At 37.7% G+C, this 18,506-nt stretch overlaps 2 protein-coding genes across 3 annotated transcripts in view; one reads left to right on the top strand and one right to left on the bottom strand.

Annotated features, from left to right (window-relative positions):
* LOC110380488 (cullin-associated NEDD8-dissociated protein 1) overlaps positions 1-18,506 on the bottom strand; it is a 574,273-nt gene that overhangs the window by 467,448 nt on the left and 88,319 nt on the right. The window lies entirely within an intron of this gene.
* LOC110380494 (uncharacterized) overlaps positions 1-18,506 on the top strand; it is a 110,290-nt gene that overhangs the window by 86,989 nt on the left and 4,795 nt on the right. For both annotated transcript variants that reach the window (XM_049836326.2, XM_021340502.3), the window contains exons 3-4: positions 10,269-10,435; positions 14,774-14,907. In XM_049836326.2, coding sequence (XP_049692283.1) covers positions 10,269-10,435; positions 14,774-14,907 — 301 coding nt within the window. The remainder of the gene's footprint in view (positions 1-10,268; positions 10,436-14,773; positions 14,908-18,506) is intronic.

The raw sequence follows: 18,506 nt of genomic DNA, 5'->3' as shown, positions 1-18,506 counted from the left end.
ATTATGTTATTTTAAATGGACTTGTCAGTCATTCTCTACGTTGAATAAAACGCAAAAGTTTGTGTTATTATGATTGCCATAGGCTTGATTACTTTATAGGAGACGAAAAAAGCACTATATGGCTCTATGTATAAAACGGCGTTATATTTTGATTATAAATAAATGTTATAAAGTTAGCCTTTCCTACTTGCTGATGATCTATTTTTGTTGATACGGCTCCACCTACGCGATTGAATGACCTACCATAATGAGAGTGCGAATCGACCTTTAACCCGTTAAAGCCCATTCACCATGAAACACTAACTGCACAGGTTTCTGTGGCAATCACTCCGCTTTGAGAAACTTCATTCATAACTTTCACGTTCTCTTCTCTTCATAACGGAGGAAGTTGGGCGTTTTTATCGAACTAAGTAAACTGGGGATAGGTATTGGGAGGATGAAGGTATTTTAGGGTTAACCTATCACCTTTGTTTTTGGTGTACGTTACAGTAACAGTGACTATAACTTCACTTCCATTTGCTTAAATTTAAGTAGCACGTTCCTATCACCCTTAATCAAATACATTTGCCTATCACAGTTTAATGTAAAAAAGAATAAGTTGGATTATTTATTTACACAGATATTTACAATACATATTTACAATAAAAATCAAAAACTATCCTAGTAAAACAAACAACTAAAAAGCGTCAAAAAATTCGTCCCCATCGCTGTCAACTGGGAGCGTGCCCAAGAGGCTGGCAGCATTACCTCGTTGGATCGCCATGCTGATTCTTTGTCCGAGGTAATAGCCAGCCTTCTGGTCACGAGAAGCGTCAACCAGCCGCCTTGAGAGATCTTTAAATAGAATGTGGGCATTCGGACCCCACGACCCGAGGGTTTCAACCCCAAACGGTTCGAAAATATAGTTTCCGACAAGGCCACTATATTTCCGCCGCTTGAGGTTCTCCGCAGCCGCAGCGGCAGCAGCAGCACAGCACGCAGAACTTGGAAGGTGTGATGGCGCAAGAGTATCGACACAGGTTGCGTCCCATACTAAAGGCCTACCCATCTTCCAAGGGAATAACGACATGCCGTCTGGTCTCTTACCGTCGTCGCGTGCCAAGCCATTTGGTTCTAATACAGCTGGTACCCCGACGGCAACAAGAGCCCGACGTATAATGTCATTGATGTTTGCATGCCGGGCAATACGGCCCGCACTGCGGCTGCACGACAGGCCGTGGTGTCCGAGGCTGGTGACAGCCTCACCACAGTGGCAGCGATGAGGGGAGCAGCACGGTGCTCCTATACGTAAGCAAGTAGCGAGGCGGAAAGTTGTATCGTCAAACATGGTGCCAATATTTGACGACGGTAGTGCCTGAAGCCAAAGCCCCGACTCCCATCTACCCACAGCCAGTAGGCGCGCTCGCTCAGCAGGAGTAATTGCCGTTTCTATCAAACTATTCCGGGTTACTCCGCAGAGCGGCTCATCCCACTGTCTTTGGGAACACGGGTTGCTGGGTAAATTTTCATTCGGGCAAGTAATTTTCCATGCATCCATAGCCTCGGCTAAATACGGCACCTCGAAATCAGCCAGTGTTGGAGTAAGAATATTCCTGGTTAATTTCTCAGTGCCGTGAACCGAGGATATGAATGCCGGTAAACTAATACTGGTAATTTTGCGGACGCCGAGGCCTCCCATCCGGATGGGCAATGTGGCTTGTTGCCAGGCTCGGTCGTCCAGGGCCACGTTGAGAATGGAGCTGAGGGTATGGCGGATAATTTTATCAATTGGGTCTAAAAGGTGGCTATGTTTAAAGAGATGAGAAGAACGGAGGTAATATGTAAATTTAGGACCAAAACAGCAGTGTCGAATAATTGTGATGGCCGAATGCATTGTAATTTTTTGTAAGCGTTCCGAAATATCGTTGAAATTATCAATTTTTTCCGAAATAAATGTAGAAAAAGATTGGTCTAGGATGGGAGCCCCAAGGAGGCGGAGAGACTGTTTATCTATAATTTTAATCTGTGGTGCTAATGATTGAAATTTGGATATTGTCATTTGTCTGTCAGTCATGTCAGTATTAAATAATTCACATTTTGTACAATTTAGTTCTAAACCAATGGAACGAAATTTATGTTTTAAATGAATGAAATCCTGAAATACGGTCTCTACATCGCCTCCCAGGGTCCCATCATCTAGATACCAAACGTTGAATTTGGAATTTAGCTCTCGAATGATCGGGTGAATGGCTAGGCTGAAAATTACAGTCGTCATATCAAACAACGCCTTTGATGGACTGGTAAAACAGTATTGTAACGCTATTGTAGAGATACCTTGTCTTTGTATTTTTGCTGACTAGCTAAATTTTCAGCAAAATATTTTATACTGAGTAGTTCATGTGATAGACAAGAGAGACACATAAAAAATATTTTTCTATACGACATTAATGCGACTACATTCGAAAAAATATCGCCGCGTCACCATTAACAGTGGAAAACCTCATTTGTCGAGTCCCCGAACGCTCATATAACACAATACCTCTTAGTGACAAAAAATCGTAAAGTTTATTACAATGTTGAAATAAAAAACCGCGTCTTTTTATTGCGAGGTCTGAAATTTCACATCAGGAGTAAATAAAATTGTCGACGGAGCTTAGTGGGGTCTCATAGGTCGTCGCATTTCCGACTTCATGCAATATAAACTGCGCCTCGAAGCTTCAGCGCTGTTTCAGAGTAAGATGGAAAAGATTTCAATACTTCTACTTCACTGTGAAACGAGATCTATCTGTAGTCTGACACTTATTGCTAGTACCCTGATGCTCGAATGCTTTATTAGATTTTACTGTAAAAAAGGTTTGGAACTTTCCTAATAATACTGAAATATCACACTCTACATAATATTACACTTTAAATAAAGTCTTAAACAATCAGAATTTTCACTGTACTGTTGGGTTGAGTATGTGTCCCTATTTAAGCGATACGACTTTTCAAAGTCAAATTATGCCTCACTGCCTTATTAATTTAAACGAAAAATAAATATGTTTTGTGGAAACCTATCAGTGACTTATGAGTACCTAATTGAGGCTATCAGATTTTTTTTCGTTCCAAAACGCTTTACAAACATAACTCAACAGAAAGTTAAGAAATGATAACTGGGTATTAAAATACCATCGGAAAACTGCACCTGATTTGCTTACTAAATATAAAATATCTTGAAAGCACTTCAACAAACATAATAATAAGGTTTCCGTACCTCTTGACGGCTGTAAAGTCTAGAACTACTCCAGTTAACTTTTAAATTCAATGCTTCGCGCTCGAATGAATTTGCATCTTCAGTTCACGCTATAAAAACAGGTATAAACTTTAAATTAAAAGTATGAAAGATGAATGCAATAGCTACTGGAGCTACTTAAAATAATCTCGTTTTGAAAACTGTTTTATTATTAACTTTTGTATCAAGTTTTGATTAGTTTTCAAAGAAATACAGAATGCGAAATACGCTCAAATGATTTTTTTACAACGAAAAGAAGACTGCCAAAAAGTGTGTTACTTGTTTAATTCTTGACGTATAAACATGACAGACTGACAGATGACGGACACAAAGCGCCCCATCACTTGTCATATTCAAAAAAACTTTGAGGTCCCAAGGTCTTTGAGGTCTCTATGGACGAGAACACCAACAATACAGCTCCACAATTTATTTAATGTTGTTTCACAGACAATAAAACAAAAGCATACTGTGTTCATTGTTTCGTTTAACCACAGTACTCGGTGCATCTATTCTAGATCGGTTATAAAAGATCACTAGACAATTTTATTATTTATCACATAGATACTTCTATATAAAGAAACACTTCTTAGCAAACATGGCTTGTGTATATGAAAGGACTAGCTTTTGCCAGCGGTTTCACCCGCATCCCGTGGGAACCTCTGCCCGAACCCAGATGAAAAGTAGCCTATAGCCTTCCTTGATAAATGGGCTAACTAACACTGAAAGAGTTTTTCTAATCGGACCAGCAGTTCCTGAGATTAGCGCGTTCAAGCAAACAAACAAACTTTTCTGCTCTATAATATTAGTATAGATTTGCTGTCGCAGCGATGGTGTAAAATTACCATATTGAGCGCCTACTGTAATGGTATCTCGGTCACATCAGCAGATAGGTCTAATTACTTAATTCTCAACAGATTTAATCTGATATTTAGGTCCACTCGCTTTCGTAGGTTCAGTACAAATCCCTAATGTAGAATCAATGACAGAGGTTACCGCGTCGCCTCTATATAATTCAGTAACGGTCGACCGCTGGCTTCGCACCTAATTAACACATTTTCTTTGATGATGCGTAAAAGCTTTCTTGAAAAACCTTACCTACTTAATGTGTATTGCGTCCCGTGAGATTAGGCTTAAATAGGGTAGTGTCCAGGGTCGAAATAATGAAATAATATTTAGTCCGCTTTTTAGATAATCAAAAAATATTGGATACGTATTTTTTCTTTTTTTAATTAAACATAAAATGACAAAGATAATACACTTCAAAAATTAGGAGTGGGGGCCTTTTACGTCACAGTGTCCTGAAAATTGTAGCAACTTGTGACGTCACACTCAACTTTAACACGCTATATCTTAACAAGTTCTGATCCAATTTAAAAAAGAAAAAATACGTATCGCTTAATTTTGGACAATCTACAAGACGGACTAATTATTATTTTTTAGGAAACTAGCCTATTCAGACTAGTCAAACCACCTAATACAGGTTACATCAAATTTATTATAGAACCTTAGAACAGATATAAAATCTTTATGTAATTGGTGCTCGTTTCTTATTTTTAATGGACTTCCTACTAAGGGCTCTTAATTCAGATGGTTGTATTACATACATAATTCCTTCTTGGTAGTCGGTTAAAGAGAATCAGAATTCGTAAGTGGGCAATGGTAATCGCTTCAGTACTTCCAGAAACATCAGTAATACACACAAACAAGTAAATATACCAATATATCAATGCCACCTGGCAAAACCACAAATCCAGTGAACGTTTGTTACCAAACGGGAAAATTGTGTTGGCATTTTGACAGATCTACCAGTTTGTTGGCAGTTTTAACCTCAAACTCCGCAATTATTGGGGCCGTCTGTTCCTAGCTTCTAGGTTCACACAGTGGGGCTATCTGTACCTAGGTACCTATATGCAACATTGCTACGTACTATACCACCCAATAAATTAAAACACGAGGTAACATTGAGGTCGTGTGTTATACGGGTGTAATCATTGCAAATGTTATTTCAGTCCTTTTATTTAACCCTTTTTCCACGAAAAAAAAAACAAGAGAAACATTTTAACAGGTAAAACAAGTAAAACATTTCAACATTGCCACCTCTGTCGCCACAAAGAAGTTAAAACATCATAAACCAACAATTTAACCCTCAAAACTCAAGTAATTAAGGTTAAAACGTTAAAGTTGCGCTTTCAAAATCTTTCAGGGAAGCGAATGAAAACCGATCGTTTGACTATGCAATTCACTTTTGTCAGTAGGAAGGCACGGCTCAACTGAATTTTAATTATATCCCTTTGGCGGGTAGGCTCCGCTTCCTCCGCCAATTATGTCTTTATGAATTTGTGTCCTTTGTGTAAAATATTCAACTTACCAATTCGAACTTTGCTGGACTGCCAAGTTTTGTCACAATGAAATGAAAGTTGAGAAATAAATAAATTATTAATGGTACTTCTTTCTTTTGCAAATATGTTGTTACCTATTTCTTTAAATAAAATATGTACTTAGTTGTCTAAAACTCCACAGCAGTTAGATATACTTAGCGGTATCTATTTAGATTCCGTGTATAATTTCTTCTATTTTTGCATTTCAAATTCTTCAACGAGATACCATCCTATGGGAGTAAGCGACATCTTAGAGATTATTCTATAAGTATAAGATGGATGAACGAAAACATCCGCCTGCATGTTTATTATACTGTATAATAGTATGAAAACATATAGAATGGATAAAGTATGATAACCTTAAGGTTGCGGAGATGAGATGTCAGATGCTCTGTAACACGGCAACTGCTACAGACGTGTATATTGTTTATACAGTTTTGAAAGATGTGTGTTCATGATAAGTGATAGACAGTTTTGTTACGGCCAGTGAGAAGGTAATATTAAAGATCACGAGTACTATGTTATTCCACATTTAAAAATAACTTCTAGTCGTCGCTCAGAGTTTCTATCTTTTTAATAGAAACAAAAGATGAAGTTAAAAGAATTCTTTGAATAAAGTAAGCTTAGCCGCTAGGCTAGTAAAATGGTAGGATGAAAGAGATTTACATTATTAGGTCGCCCAACTCAGCCGAGAGTAAGACAAATGTTACACAATCACAATCTTCATGTTTTAGTGAGGTACATCATATGTCTTAGTCGGCAGCACAAACCACGCATAAAGCCACTCTTGATGCAGACCATTTATTATCGTCCTCCCTAAAATATTGCTGAAGTACCGACTACGTCTTTTAAGTGGTTCCAAAAAGAGCCTAATATAAGTACTAAAATCAGGTCACGACTCTGCAAATTGCGTTTCTATTCCATCAAAAAGGTTTATTTAATATGGAGTCAATCTCGTATTGCTAAAATTATATTTTTGCCTTTTATCGTCCATTAATCATGGGTAGCAACAAGCGCTAATATAGGCATAGTTTGAATAAATAAACGCTTTATTTACCTTTTGTGCTACTTATCTGGCTGTCAAGACCATACCACACGCGACCCGACTATCGTTTGCGTAAAGAAAACAATTTCTGTTTTATAACTGTTTTGCGTCCGGATATGTAATACTTCGAAAGTCTTAAAGTTAGCGACATGGGAATAAAACTCTATTATTTACTTACAAAAGAGGTTACGTAGTAAAAAGTTTTGATGTCCTCTAAATTATTCTATTAAAACATCTTTAGAAGACACCCACTGCATTGTTTTGACGTCATGAAAATTGCAATATGACGTCATAGCAATTACATATTTTAGCCTTAAAGTCTTAACATCCCACCCTTTCGCAACTCCCTCGGCCAAGGGCTTTGGGAGAGTTGAACCGAATAAAGCAATTATAGTACATCTATTTTAAACCAGTATACCTACCTACATACTTAGTAATATACACGCGATTATTAAGTGACATGTCACACGACCATCACGCAATATTATGACGCAGTGAATTTGGGGTTTCTAGGGTAGGTTAGTAGTAACAAAATAGTACCTGTAATAAAAAAATATTATACAACAACTTAGTCCTCGATCCATATCAATACTAAATTGCTCCTAAGTATACTGAGTCAACTAACAAATTTTGCGAATTGCACTTTTTTGTGTATTAACACAAATAACAATAACAATAGTATACTTAGGAGCCGTCGTAATGGGGAATTAATTTGGTGTCCGTATATCCGTTTATAAGTAATTAAGTATAAGGAGTAGCACGCTTTTAGAAAGCATCAATATTTGCGTAGAATTTCACAATAGTAGATTTTCTTGCGAAGGTATTTGACCTTACCCCACATCTCCTATTTATCATCCGAAGCTGTTGGATTCCGATAAATCTTTCCTCAGCATACACTTGTCGGAAATATAAACGTATATTTCTGCGTTATATGGCCACTGCTTGAAGAGTCGGATGGTCGAGAAAAATACATACCCATACATATTCGGTTAGATAGTGCACGATAACATGTACATACTTTAGTAGTATATAGAAGTTGCTATATTTTTCCAAAATGCAAGCTTTCCTTTCTTATTTATCTGCAAACCGTTCCTTTTAAAAAATCAACTCTTAATAAAATTCATGGAATAAGAATAAGATTTTTTGGGCCATAAAACTAATAATAAACATGTTTGTGATATTATAAATATCCATAAAACCAAAATATATCTGAACTTTCGAACACCGTGAAAATAAATTGAGTTATAAGTCAACCTGCCTTGACCTTAAGTATAAACTGATGCCATATTTTTTGCGCCATATAAAAAGCTATAAAACCTTACTCCATGGTACTGGTTATATTATATGCTAGCTATAAAAGTAAAAGGAATAGATTTCAACGGTTGTAATGAGGGTTTTCGAAAATGGCAATCCACGAGGTGGCAGCACCGAGCGTCAGGTCCAGATAACTGTCAAAGTGCTTATCTTTACTATGAATAGTGAACGATTTTAGTGTTTTTTTTATTTTATAATTAAAGCACTGCATTATTGTTTTACTATTGCGGTTGAGTAAATAAAAAAAACTAAATCATATTGTGTTAACAAATTTTTCAACAAGCTTTTCCTTAGTACCAGTGACTTTTGCACCCTCTCTCTTAGCTCATTTTTTAGTTCGGAAACCTTATTCTGACCGTAGTCCATAATAAAATCAATAACACTTCCAATATAACAGAATTTCAATAAACAATAAGTTCGGCACCTACAATTCCATACTATTTGACAGCTGTTTGGACCAGACGCATACGTGGCGCCACCCGGTGGCAGAAAAAATTTCAAAAACCCTCATTGGCCAGATCGTTTGTTACAAAAAAAAAACGTATTTCCTTCAAAGCACATTGGGTGTGGAACCCGATCGTACTTGATAAATTATGGAATTGATCATTCGCGTGTTCATAGTCGAGCTGGTTTTTCGACTCGCTATATCCTGTTATAAATGACGGACATGTATTCCTGTCGACCGTTTATCAATAGTTATCGAATCGGTATACACAATGGACAGATGATGTTCGAACTTCAAAAGATCGGATATTATATTTTTAACTGACTTCCGAACTGACATATTTACAAGTTGATTCTACGAAAACCAATCAAGTTTACACACGAGTTTGAAACTAACAAATCGTTCGCACTCAAAATAGAAATAGGCGCCATAGTACTATTTCGGTGGTTGAAAAATAGCTTCAGGAGCTGTGTGTGACGACTGATCGAGGGTCCCTTTCTACTAATTACACTAACGTTCACTTGTATTTACTTCTGGCGAATTCTCTTCTCGATTTATCGCACCCGACCGAAACAGTGCGTCATTACGTTTTTTCGGTCGATTTCGTAAATTTGGTCGTGCCCACACCACATTGATTACAACATGTACATGTGGCCTAGCGTGAAACCGTCTGATTGAATCTATGTTCCCTTTGTGTCTGAGAATAAAGAAACAGCCGTATTGTTTGCTATTTGCTTTATTTATTATTAAACGTGTTGAAATAAATCGGAAAAGTTTTCCCCTAGATATAAATCAGTTAGAACTATGGTGACACTTGAAAGTTTTATTAAAATTTGAAGTAGGTTTTATGTGTGTTTGGAAGTTTATACGAGCATAGGTAGTAAAGTGAGTCATTATATTAGCTGACAGCTATTTGGCGAAGCGCCCAGTGTGTGCGGGGAACAGCGTTATTAATTTCATAACATGAATGTCTCCTAATTCGAGTGGATAAACTAGTGAATCGAGGTTTAGTTACCGATAAATGCTAATGCTGTGCTATTTGAGAACCAAAATGAGCCAACGACAATACGAACTCGTTAAATCATATGAAGTACAGGCATAAAATCAAGTTAATAATGTCGCACTTACTCGTAACTAATCTGTTTTCACCATCAATAAGCCATAAATAAGTGCTAGATATTCCTCGATGGAATTATTACTCACCTACATAAGGTAGGGTAGTTCTAAGCTTGTTGATGTTTACCAAGTGTTAATAAGCCCCAAGCCGAATATAATCAGCTTTATTAATTTTTGTTGCTTATTTTAAGAGAGTTTAATATTTAAAATCCATTACTGAATCTAACAGGACAGGTAAAAGTTTTCATTATTTAACAAATGTGTTTAGAGCTCATACATGAATTAATCTGAGGATTATAATCCTGGACTAATAAAATATGGATAAGTCTCTTCAAATAATAAACATGTCACTTTTAATTCCCAAAACGGTATGGTAAAGTAAACAAGCGAATTTAAAAGGTTTCAGGTAGCCATCGCTGTTTTGAGATTACATTGACTGAAAGCTCACTTTATTTTATTTATTCGTAGACAAAATATAGGTACTGTTGTATTTTAGACATTCTTAGGATTTCCATTGGTATCTAGCTAGACTTACAGTTATCATATCATAAAGTGGGTGTAAAATGTTATGAATTATATTACAAAGTGAATTCTTGAGACTTCACCTCCAATTCATCACCGATTGGAACTTCACGAAAATAAAATTCCATCATCAAAAATAATACCCTTGCCAATTCAATTTAATCCTTAACTCTTACTAAATAAAGCTCTCTTTCCCAGCTGATAACGGAGATCAACGTGCAGTTGGCGCTATTCCGGGACTTACTGATTCACATCGGCCAGCCTCACGACTGTCCGGAGCTGCGCGAGCGCGTCCGTCGACTGCGCCGCGCATGCGTAGAGGCCACCAAGACCACCAGCCAGCTAGTCCTACCTAATTGTAAAAAGTTAGTATACCTATTGTATTTTTTGTATTTGATACTTCGTAATTCTGTAGGTCCCCATTATACCTATTTCCGATGTCTGTCGACAGATCAAGTAATTTCTAGAAAAACATTTTATTTTTTATTCTTGTTCTAGTTTGAAAAATTTGTGTGTATTATTTATATAATAAAATAAGACAAAAAAATATTGGGAGGCAATTTACACAGCCGAAGAACGGCTGATTTGTTATTCAAATACTTAAACCTTGGACGTTAAGTTTTAACCCGATTTATTATGACCAACATTTCACAACTTGAGGACTTAAGCTAATTGCTGGGTATTTTACAAGTAAGCTGTGACCTTTTTGATGACACAATTGGCACAGTAGCTGATTGATTCAGTATTTTGTATCGTGAAGCCGCAAACCACACATAAATCGAACCTATTGTTATATAAATACCTACGTATATTTGTTAATCAGCCCGCTGCCGAGCCCAGTCAGTAGGTAGCTGATTAAAAATTAAACCTGAGCATTACATAAATTCTAATTTGTTTGATGTTAATTTTTTATTTATTAAAATTACGGCTCATCGTTTCAAGTCTCAGAGGCATCATCATCATCAGCCTATCGCAGTCCACTGCTGGACATAGGCCTCTCCAAGTGCACGCCACTGAGATCTATTTTCGGCTTCTCGCATCCAGCTCCTGCCAGCCGTCTTGCGCAAGTCATCACTCCACCGTGCCTGAGGACGTCCTACACTACGTTTGCCGAGGCGTGGTCTCCACTCTAGAACTCGTTTACCCCAACGGTTATCGGTTCTTCGGCTAATATGGCCAGCCCACTGCCACTTCAGCTTGCTGATTCGGTAGGCTATGTCGATGACCTTGGTTCTCTGACGGATTACCTCATTTCTGATGCGATCCCTCAGAGAAACGCCGAGCATAGCTCTTTCCATAGCCCGCTGAGCGACTTTAAACTTGTGGACCAGCCGTACCGTCAGTGTCCACGTTTCGGCTCCGTAGGTCATGACAGGTAGGACGCACTGATTGAAGACTTTTGTCTTTAGGCACTGTGGGATCGACGATGTTAGGACTCGACGTAGCTTCCCAAATGCAGCCCAACCCAACTGAATTCTCCTATTCACCTCGTCCTCAAAGTTGTTTCTACCTAACTGCAATGTCTGCCCGAGGTATACATATTTCCGAACAACTTCGAGAACGGCGCCGTGTATCGCAATCGGTTCCGGTAGAACATGTTCATTGAACATGACCTTGGTTTTGTCCAAGTTCATCCGTAGGCCGATGCGTAGAGAAGATTCAGCCAAGTCGTTCAGCATCTGTTGTAGGTCCTGCAGCGTTTCCGCCATGATGACGATATCGTCAGCAAATCTCAAGTGAGAGATGTGTTCGCCATTGATGTTGATGCCGCGTCCTTTCCAGTTCAGCGTCTTGAACATATCCTCCATTGCATTAGTGAACAGTTTCGGGGAAATAACATCCCCTTGTCTCACTCCTCGATGCAACGGTATGGGCCTTGTTTGCTGATTCTGTACTTGGACGGACATTGTAGCGGCTTCGTAGAGACATCTCATCACTTGGATGTATCGCCAATCTACTTGACAACGCTGCAGGGACTCCAGAACAGACCAGATTTCAACTGAGTCAAAGGCCTTCTCATAGTCCACAAATGCTAGACACAGGGGCTGATTATACTCTTCGGTCTTCTGTATAATCTGCCGCACTGTGTGGATGTGGTCTATGGTGCCGTATCCGCTCCGAAACCCAGCCTGCTCCGGTGGTTGGAATTCGTCGAGTCTTCGCGCAAGTCGGTTCGTGATCACTCTTGAGAACAGCTTATATACGTGGCTTAGGAGGGAAATGGGTCGATAGTTCTTCAACTGGGTTTTGTCTCCCTTTTTGAAGAACAGGACGACAACACTCCTACTCCACGCCTTCAAGTCTCAGAGGCATAACCCTTATCAAAAGAACAACGTAGTTTTTTTATCATCCAACGAAGCATGGTTTTACCCTTCCTTCAATTTCCATTTTCATGAGCTGTATACTTGTGTAACGTAGATATATTGATAACACCTAGTTCACCGCTCACCGAGATATCAAGCGGATCCTATTTCATTGCACATACCGAGGAATCGATCACGTAGAAGATCGAGTAGAAATTTCCGATATCTCAATCTGAGAAGGGTTTAACCGTCCTTGTTTATTTATTTGCGGCCCACTCTGTCTCTGACAGAAAAGCCATTTTAAATCAATATTGAACGGCGGCCTAACCTCGTAATCTTATAACGTAAATATTAAATTACAGAAAGTAGAAGACGAGTACCGAGTGATGCGAGTATCTAAATCGAATCCCCCTCGTGGCCGCGAATCGGTGTCAGGCGTTAGATTAATGCGCGAGCCCCACTAGATAAATGGCTGCCCGGTTAACGCAAAACAATGCATACCGAATTATTCACTAAAGCACATGAAAAACAATTTTCGGAACAATTCACCGTACGTACTTATATGACAGCATATTCAGCGGAAATTTTGTCTTTAAAATTGAACTCTTTTGTTCGTGCTCGCTCAGGGATTTCCAGAAACGGCACCGTTTTGCCCCCTGGAGTTACCGCTCCATTATTCTGCTTTATGTTATACAAAACATTCAGTTTAATAGATAAATGTGCCGTGAGCCTTCTGTACACAGTGACAGCGGAGTACACGCTGACACCCGGCCATTTGCATTTCAAAAGGCGAACCAATTCACAGTCTGTGATCTCGAATCCGAAAGAAAACTAATTACGTCAGGAAAAGTTTTTGCATTTTGCTGCAAAGAGTAAAGACAATCTGAAGCTATGGCAGACGTTTTCATCATTTATGGAATTGATAGACAATTAATATGTTCACGAGTCCGATTTAGATTCGATTAAATTTATTTACTGAGCGGTCTAATAATGGAGACGGCCGGGATTTATAACTTTGTACCGATGAGTTTTATTCATTGAATTCATGAAATGAAAACGAGTTGAATTTATTTCTACAAAGTAGCTATTCTGTTGTTATAATGATTGGAAATAAATAGTACTTTGAACTCTTTGAAACATGCTTTCAGAGCCTTTATAAATTATATTTATATCTGCGTTATTCGTCTATTCATATTTTTCTGGTAGCATTTACTTAAAACTCTTCTAGCACTGACCACAAAAGTCATCTAGGTTCAGGTAGTCTAAACTAAAGTTCTAGCAAGTTTAACTAGACAAAACCTCAAGCGGTTATCTTAAGCCAAGCTTAGCTTAAATAGTGTTGCAAGATACCTGTAGTTTCCTTATACCTAAATAACAAGTAGAGATTAAATTTTCAAAACATAAAGATATAAAGACTGTTTTGATATTCAGCAAGAATAAAAACATCTGTAACTATCGACTTCCAGATTATAGGTAACTTAGTACTACAAGATGTATTAGTAGTGACGCGAATGCATATAGCTGTATAGTATACAAAAAAAGCTGCAAAAGTTATCATCTATTGTCATATTGCGCCCACTGGGATTACAGCCATGTAGTGTGTTTGAGAGTGGATGGGATGACATCTCGTACAAATCCATACGGGTTCACGTCAATCTCAGGCTGCCAGCGTGCAAATATTCTTCACTTCTGTTCCTATGCTATATCGCTTCAGTCCTTTGGAGATTAAAATCCATGTCAGTAATTTCGGAAAAAAATTTAATGTACTGACTTACTGCATACTTTCCAGTTTTGTTTCACACCAGCCCTACAAGAATGAATTCACAGTTCCATAGATACTTATACGTATATCTTCATCATCATACAAAAATATTGCAGCTACATCCATAATAATATATATAATTTCTTTAACTTTTAAGCCAGAATAAATCTTACTTTATATATAAACGGCTTCCTGCAAAATTGCGCGGAATGCCCGTTATATTCAGATGCACGCCAGTTTCGGATGCATCCGACGGCGTACGTAAATCATCTTTGCGAGTGAATCTGAACCACGGAGTAAGGAAAGATAAGCGGAGATACCATAATGCAGGCAGGTCAGGCTTCTAGGTCAAATTCGTACGAGTGCATGACCAAAACGCTCACTTGAGAGGGAAGTAACGATGCGTTTGAGTTATTTAAGACATCTGTCAACAATTATTTATGGTATTACAAAAAAAAATCGGGTCTAAAGAAGGCATTTAAGGGCTGAAACAGTAATGTTCCTCGTCCTCACCCGCATTTTGGTGCGCTGCTTTCTTAGGAGATTGTCCGTTATGGCACCTCCGCTAGTTTGTTCTCCATGATCTGAACAGTCGCGAACGTTTGCTGTGGGAATGTAAAAAGATATTTGTTATGCAGGTCAACGAGCGACAGCTGCACGGAACAGCCGCAGATGGTGCTCCTGTACTTCATGGCGCAACTCCTGCTGCGGGAACTCGCCAAGTGCCACCGATTAGTTCAGCTCGTGCCAATGGATATGACCTCTTATTATGGTATGTTACCAATATTAACTTTAATGAATTTTATCTGAAGGTATATCTTCAGCTACAAAACAGTTCAAAATGTAATAAATCAGCAGCTTAAAAAGTTACAGTTTAAATCCTATTAGGCTCGCATGCAATACTAATGCATATTAAATCACATATCGCATGCAGCTGTTGTAGATTACAAAATACCTACAACCAGATAACACTGAAAAATAAATTACTCAGGTAAACAATATACCAGAGTATGTGGTCGAATATACCACACCATATTTCCCGAGGGTGTCGTAACGGCTGAATAAAGGATTACACCCGTATTAGAAGAATGGCCAGCAACCGCTTATCTATTAATAATAACGTTCTAAGAAACCTTATCTATCTGCCAATTGTGGCCATTACAACAATATCTCCCGAGAAAGATTCCTGAAGCAGTAAGAAAGGCAATTTAGAAAAGGACATTTGTCACGGTGACGATGTATCCAGGCTTCGACCTATAATTACCGGCGAGGAATCTTATAGTATTATCTTCTGGCCGCTTATCAAAATACCGAAGCAAAGTTTGGCAAGGTCTAAAGTATCGTCCGTTCCCTAACGACGGTAGCTCTTTTTATTATACTGCTACCTAATTAATTATTCAACAAAGTTAGAACATTATTTTTTTGGTTGATCCAAATTTTTATAATATTGTTCAGTTTCTAATTTTCTACAGCAAAAAAATATATTACCATATCAAATGAAAACAAAGTTTAAACATTTCTGAAACATTGTTGGAAGGCTCGATTATAAATTCATTTGTAACAAAAGTTTTTCTTCTTTTGGCATGTTTGAGAAAGGAAACGAATTCGTAGAGTACATTAGAGACAGGTGTTTATCCTCCCTCGTTTAGAGGCATCTGAGGGTAATGGGATGGCAGACAATAAGTGATTCACCTGTCGATTAGAATGAACGACCCGTTTCGGCTCCTCTCTGAGCTTCGGCTAACCGGTATTGGAAAACTGTGTAGCGGGTAATGGTTTTTAATTTACCACATTGTGTCCGTTTAGATTGTCTATTATTTATTTATCGTTCATTGTATTTCAGTGAACAAAATGAATTACAAATACAATGTACAATGGCCGGCCTTATCGCTAAAAGCGATTACAACCAAACGGACATGAAAGATTAAAAACAGACAACAGACAGACAGCGAGCGAATTACTAAAAGTTACGAGATAAAGCAGAGGGGATTATATTAAAGTTACACACACACATGTATGGACATACATATTATGTAGTTGTATACGTGTGAAGCTTTAGGCGAAAATGTAAAGTGAAAAATGCTTTAGTAGCATTTCAACCAATTTCTAACTTTTATTGCTGTTTTACTCTTTTTTGTTCTTCTCAGACGGGAGTGCTAACTTATCAATGTCACTGTAGAAGCCCTAATTTTAAAAGCAGTTTATTTTTCCAGTTCCAATTGAAAGCAACTTTTTCTCAAACACCAAGAGCCACACTTTCTTCTACATCACCACTAAATTGTACAATAATAAAAGTAACATTTTAATAGCTTGCTGCCACGAACAATTAGCAGCAATTAATCACTGCTAAAGACACAGGCCGCGGAGTTCGACTCGGCCAAAATTTCCCGGAATAATGTTACTTATTTCCGCTATTTGTGAGAGCGAAACATTACCGCTGCTAAGAGTAACAAGATCAAAGATATTTACGACACAATACCTGTGAACATTAACAAAGGCTCGCGGCAGAGATGGTCACCATTCAGACTGGCGGTACAAGTATCTGCTAGCAATTGCATTGAAACTCAAACCAGCGTCGCATTCGTTCGTGTATAGGTTTAATATTTCCTTTGAAAGCCTATTCGGTTAGAATCCGCAGATAATACGGAGTTGGCGGATGTCGTTTGGACTTCTTTCCAATTTTGTTTCTACTTCGGCATAAGCTTAGAAAATGCACTGTTCAATACCTATTCTATTGTTACAAATGCTACAGTAGGATTAGTAACAATTCAATTCCATGCGAGTTTGTTTAACGTTTTATTTATTTGAATGAATCAAACATAACGTAATATTTTAGGGGCTGTTAGGCTAAGTGCTTTACAACAATAACGCTTTATTTTTAGCCGTCATAGCCGATTTCATGTTTATTTTATCCATTTCCAAACCTCGTATTTGTGTTGACGAAAAAATACAACTTTGTTTAGATAGATGACGTAGGTACATTCGAATGCCTTTGACTTTTTGTACAAAATGTTATGTTTACAGTCGAAATTATACAGCATCATAATGTAATAATAATACACAAATTCTCAACATTCACAATATTAATTATTCACAATAATTACATTAAAATTTTCAATGTTGTCATTACACTTTTCAGAAAGGACATTGTTCCGGCTCCATACATGTTCTGCCTAAGAACCGTTGGAATGGAAAGTGACTTCTATAAACTCTTTAAATTATATGGAATCCTATGAAATAAGTTTTCACGAACGGACACTTCAGGAAATTAAAGTAATTACGAAAAAAGTTAATATTTTGAGGTTATAAATAAAAATAACCAAGCTTGCGTGAAGTATCAGAGTAGTATTATCAAACTACACTATACAAAATATCAACAATACTATGTACAGCTCTATATGTTCTCTTCTAGATCTAGGAAAAGAGATAGTAGGTACCTAGTCAAGTTTAAGATAATTCTTTGACAATGATCATTTTATAAAGTTGCATTTTCTGTCTGTCCCTATGAATGCTTTAGATCTTTAAAACTACGCAATGGATTTGGGTGCGATTTTTTTTAATAGATAGAGTAGGTCAAGAGGAAGGTTTACACCAAGGTTTTACATTGCCACCGTGCGAAGACGTGCGTGTGACTAGTTTTCATAAATGCATAATATATATCTACATGCCATAAGGCGGGAATCGAACCCGCGGTCTATTACCAAGACCGCACAGACCATACTAAAAATGTCATTACCACACAAAATAATTCAACAGTTAAAGTAAGGTTTACCAATAACAATGAAAGAGGTTTTTGAGGATGTGCAATAAAAACAATATTTATATTCAATTAAAGGTTTTTAATCATCAATATTTCTCAATAATATATTATCTAAGAACTGAGCAGGGCGTTCAATTGAATTTTGGTATCTCGCCCAGCTTAAATACCAGATAATAGTCATTATGTGGGCACAACAGCCCACTGTTCTACGCCCAACGATACAATTGCAACAGTAATGCCTGATGGTAGGAGCTTCTTACAAAGTACACAATGCTTCCAACAGTGCATTGCATCTTATTATGCTCGACTGCTTCAGACCAACACGTCGTACATATAAGGTCATGAGCTTCAACCTGTAATAAATAAATACAATAAAACATTAGTAAATGTCAAGTAACTTGCAATTGTGGCAATTGATTTAAAAACCGAGAAATTGTGTGCTTATGAAAACATAAGTAGGTAGTAACATTCTTATCAAAATTAGAAAAACACTTTCGTAGACCACTTACCATACGGGGAACAGTCCATTGTTGTATGCAACGAAGTATATATTCGTTTTCTAATACCAAAAAACCTCCAGCAGGTCCACAATTTATACAATATACTATATT

This window comes from Helicoverpa armigera, chromosome 3 (genome assembly GCF_030705265.1).
Source record: "Helicoverpa armigera isolate CAAS_96S chromosome 3, ASM3070526v1, whole genome shotgun sequence".
Taxonomy (NCBI): Eukaryota; Metazoa; Arthropoda; class Insecta; order Lepidoptera; family Noctuidae; genus Helicoverpa; species Helicoverpa armigera.
Note: the sequence above shows the minus strand (reverse complement) of the source record. Positions and strands in the feature narration are given on the sequence as shown.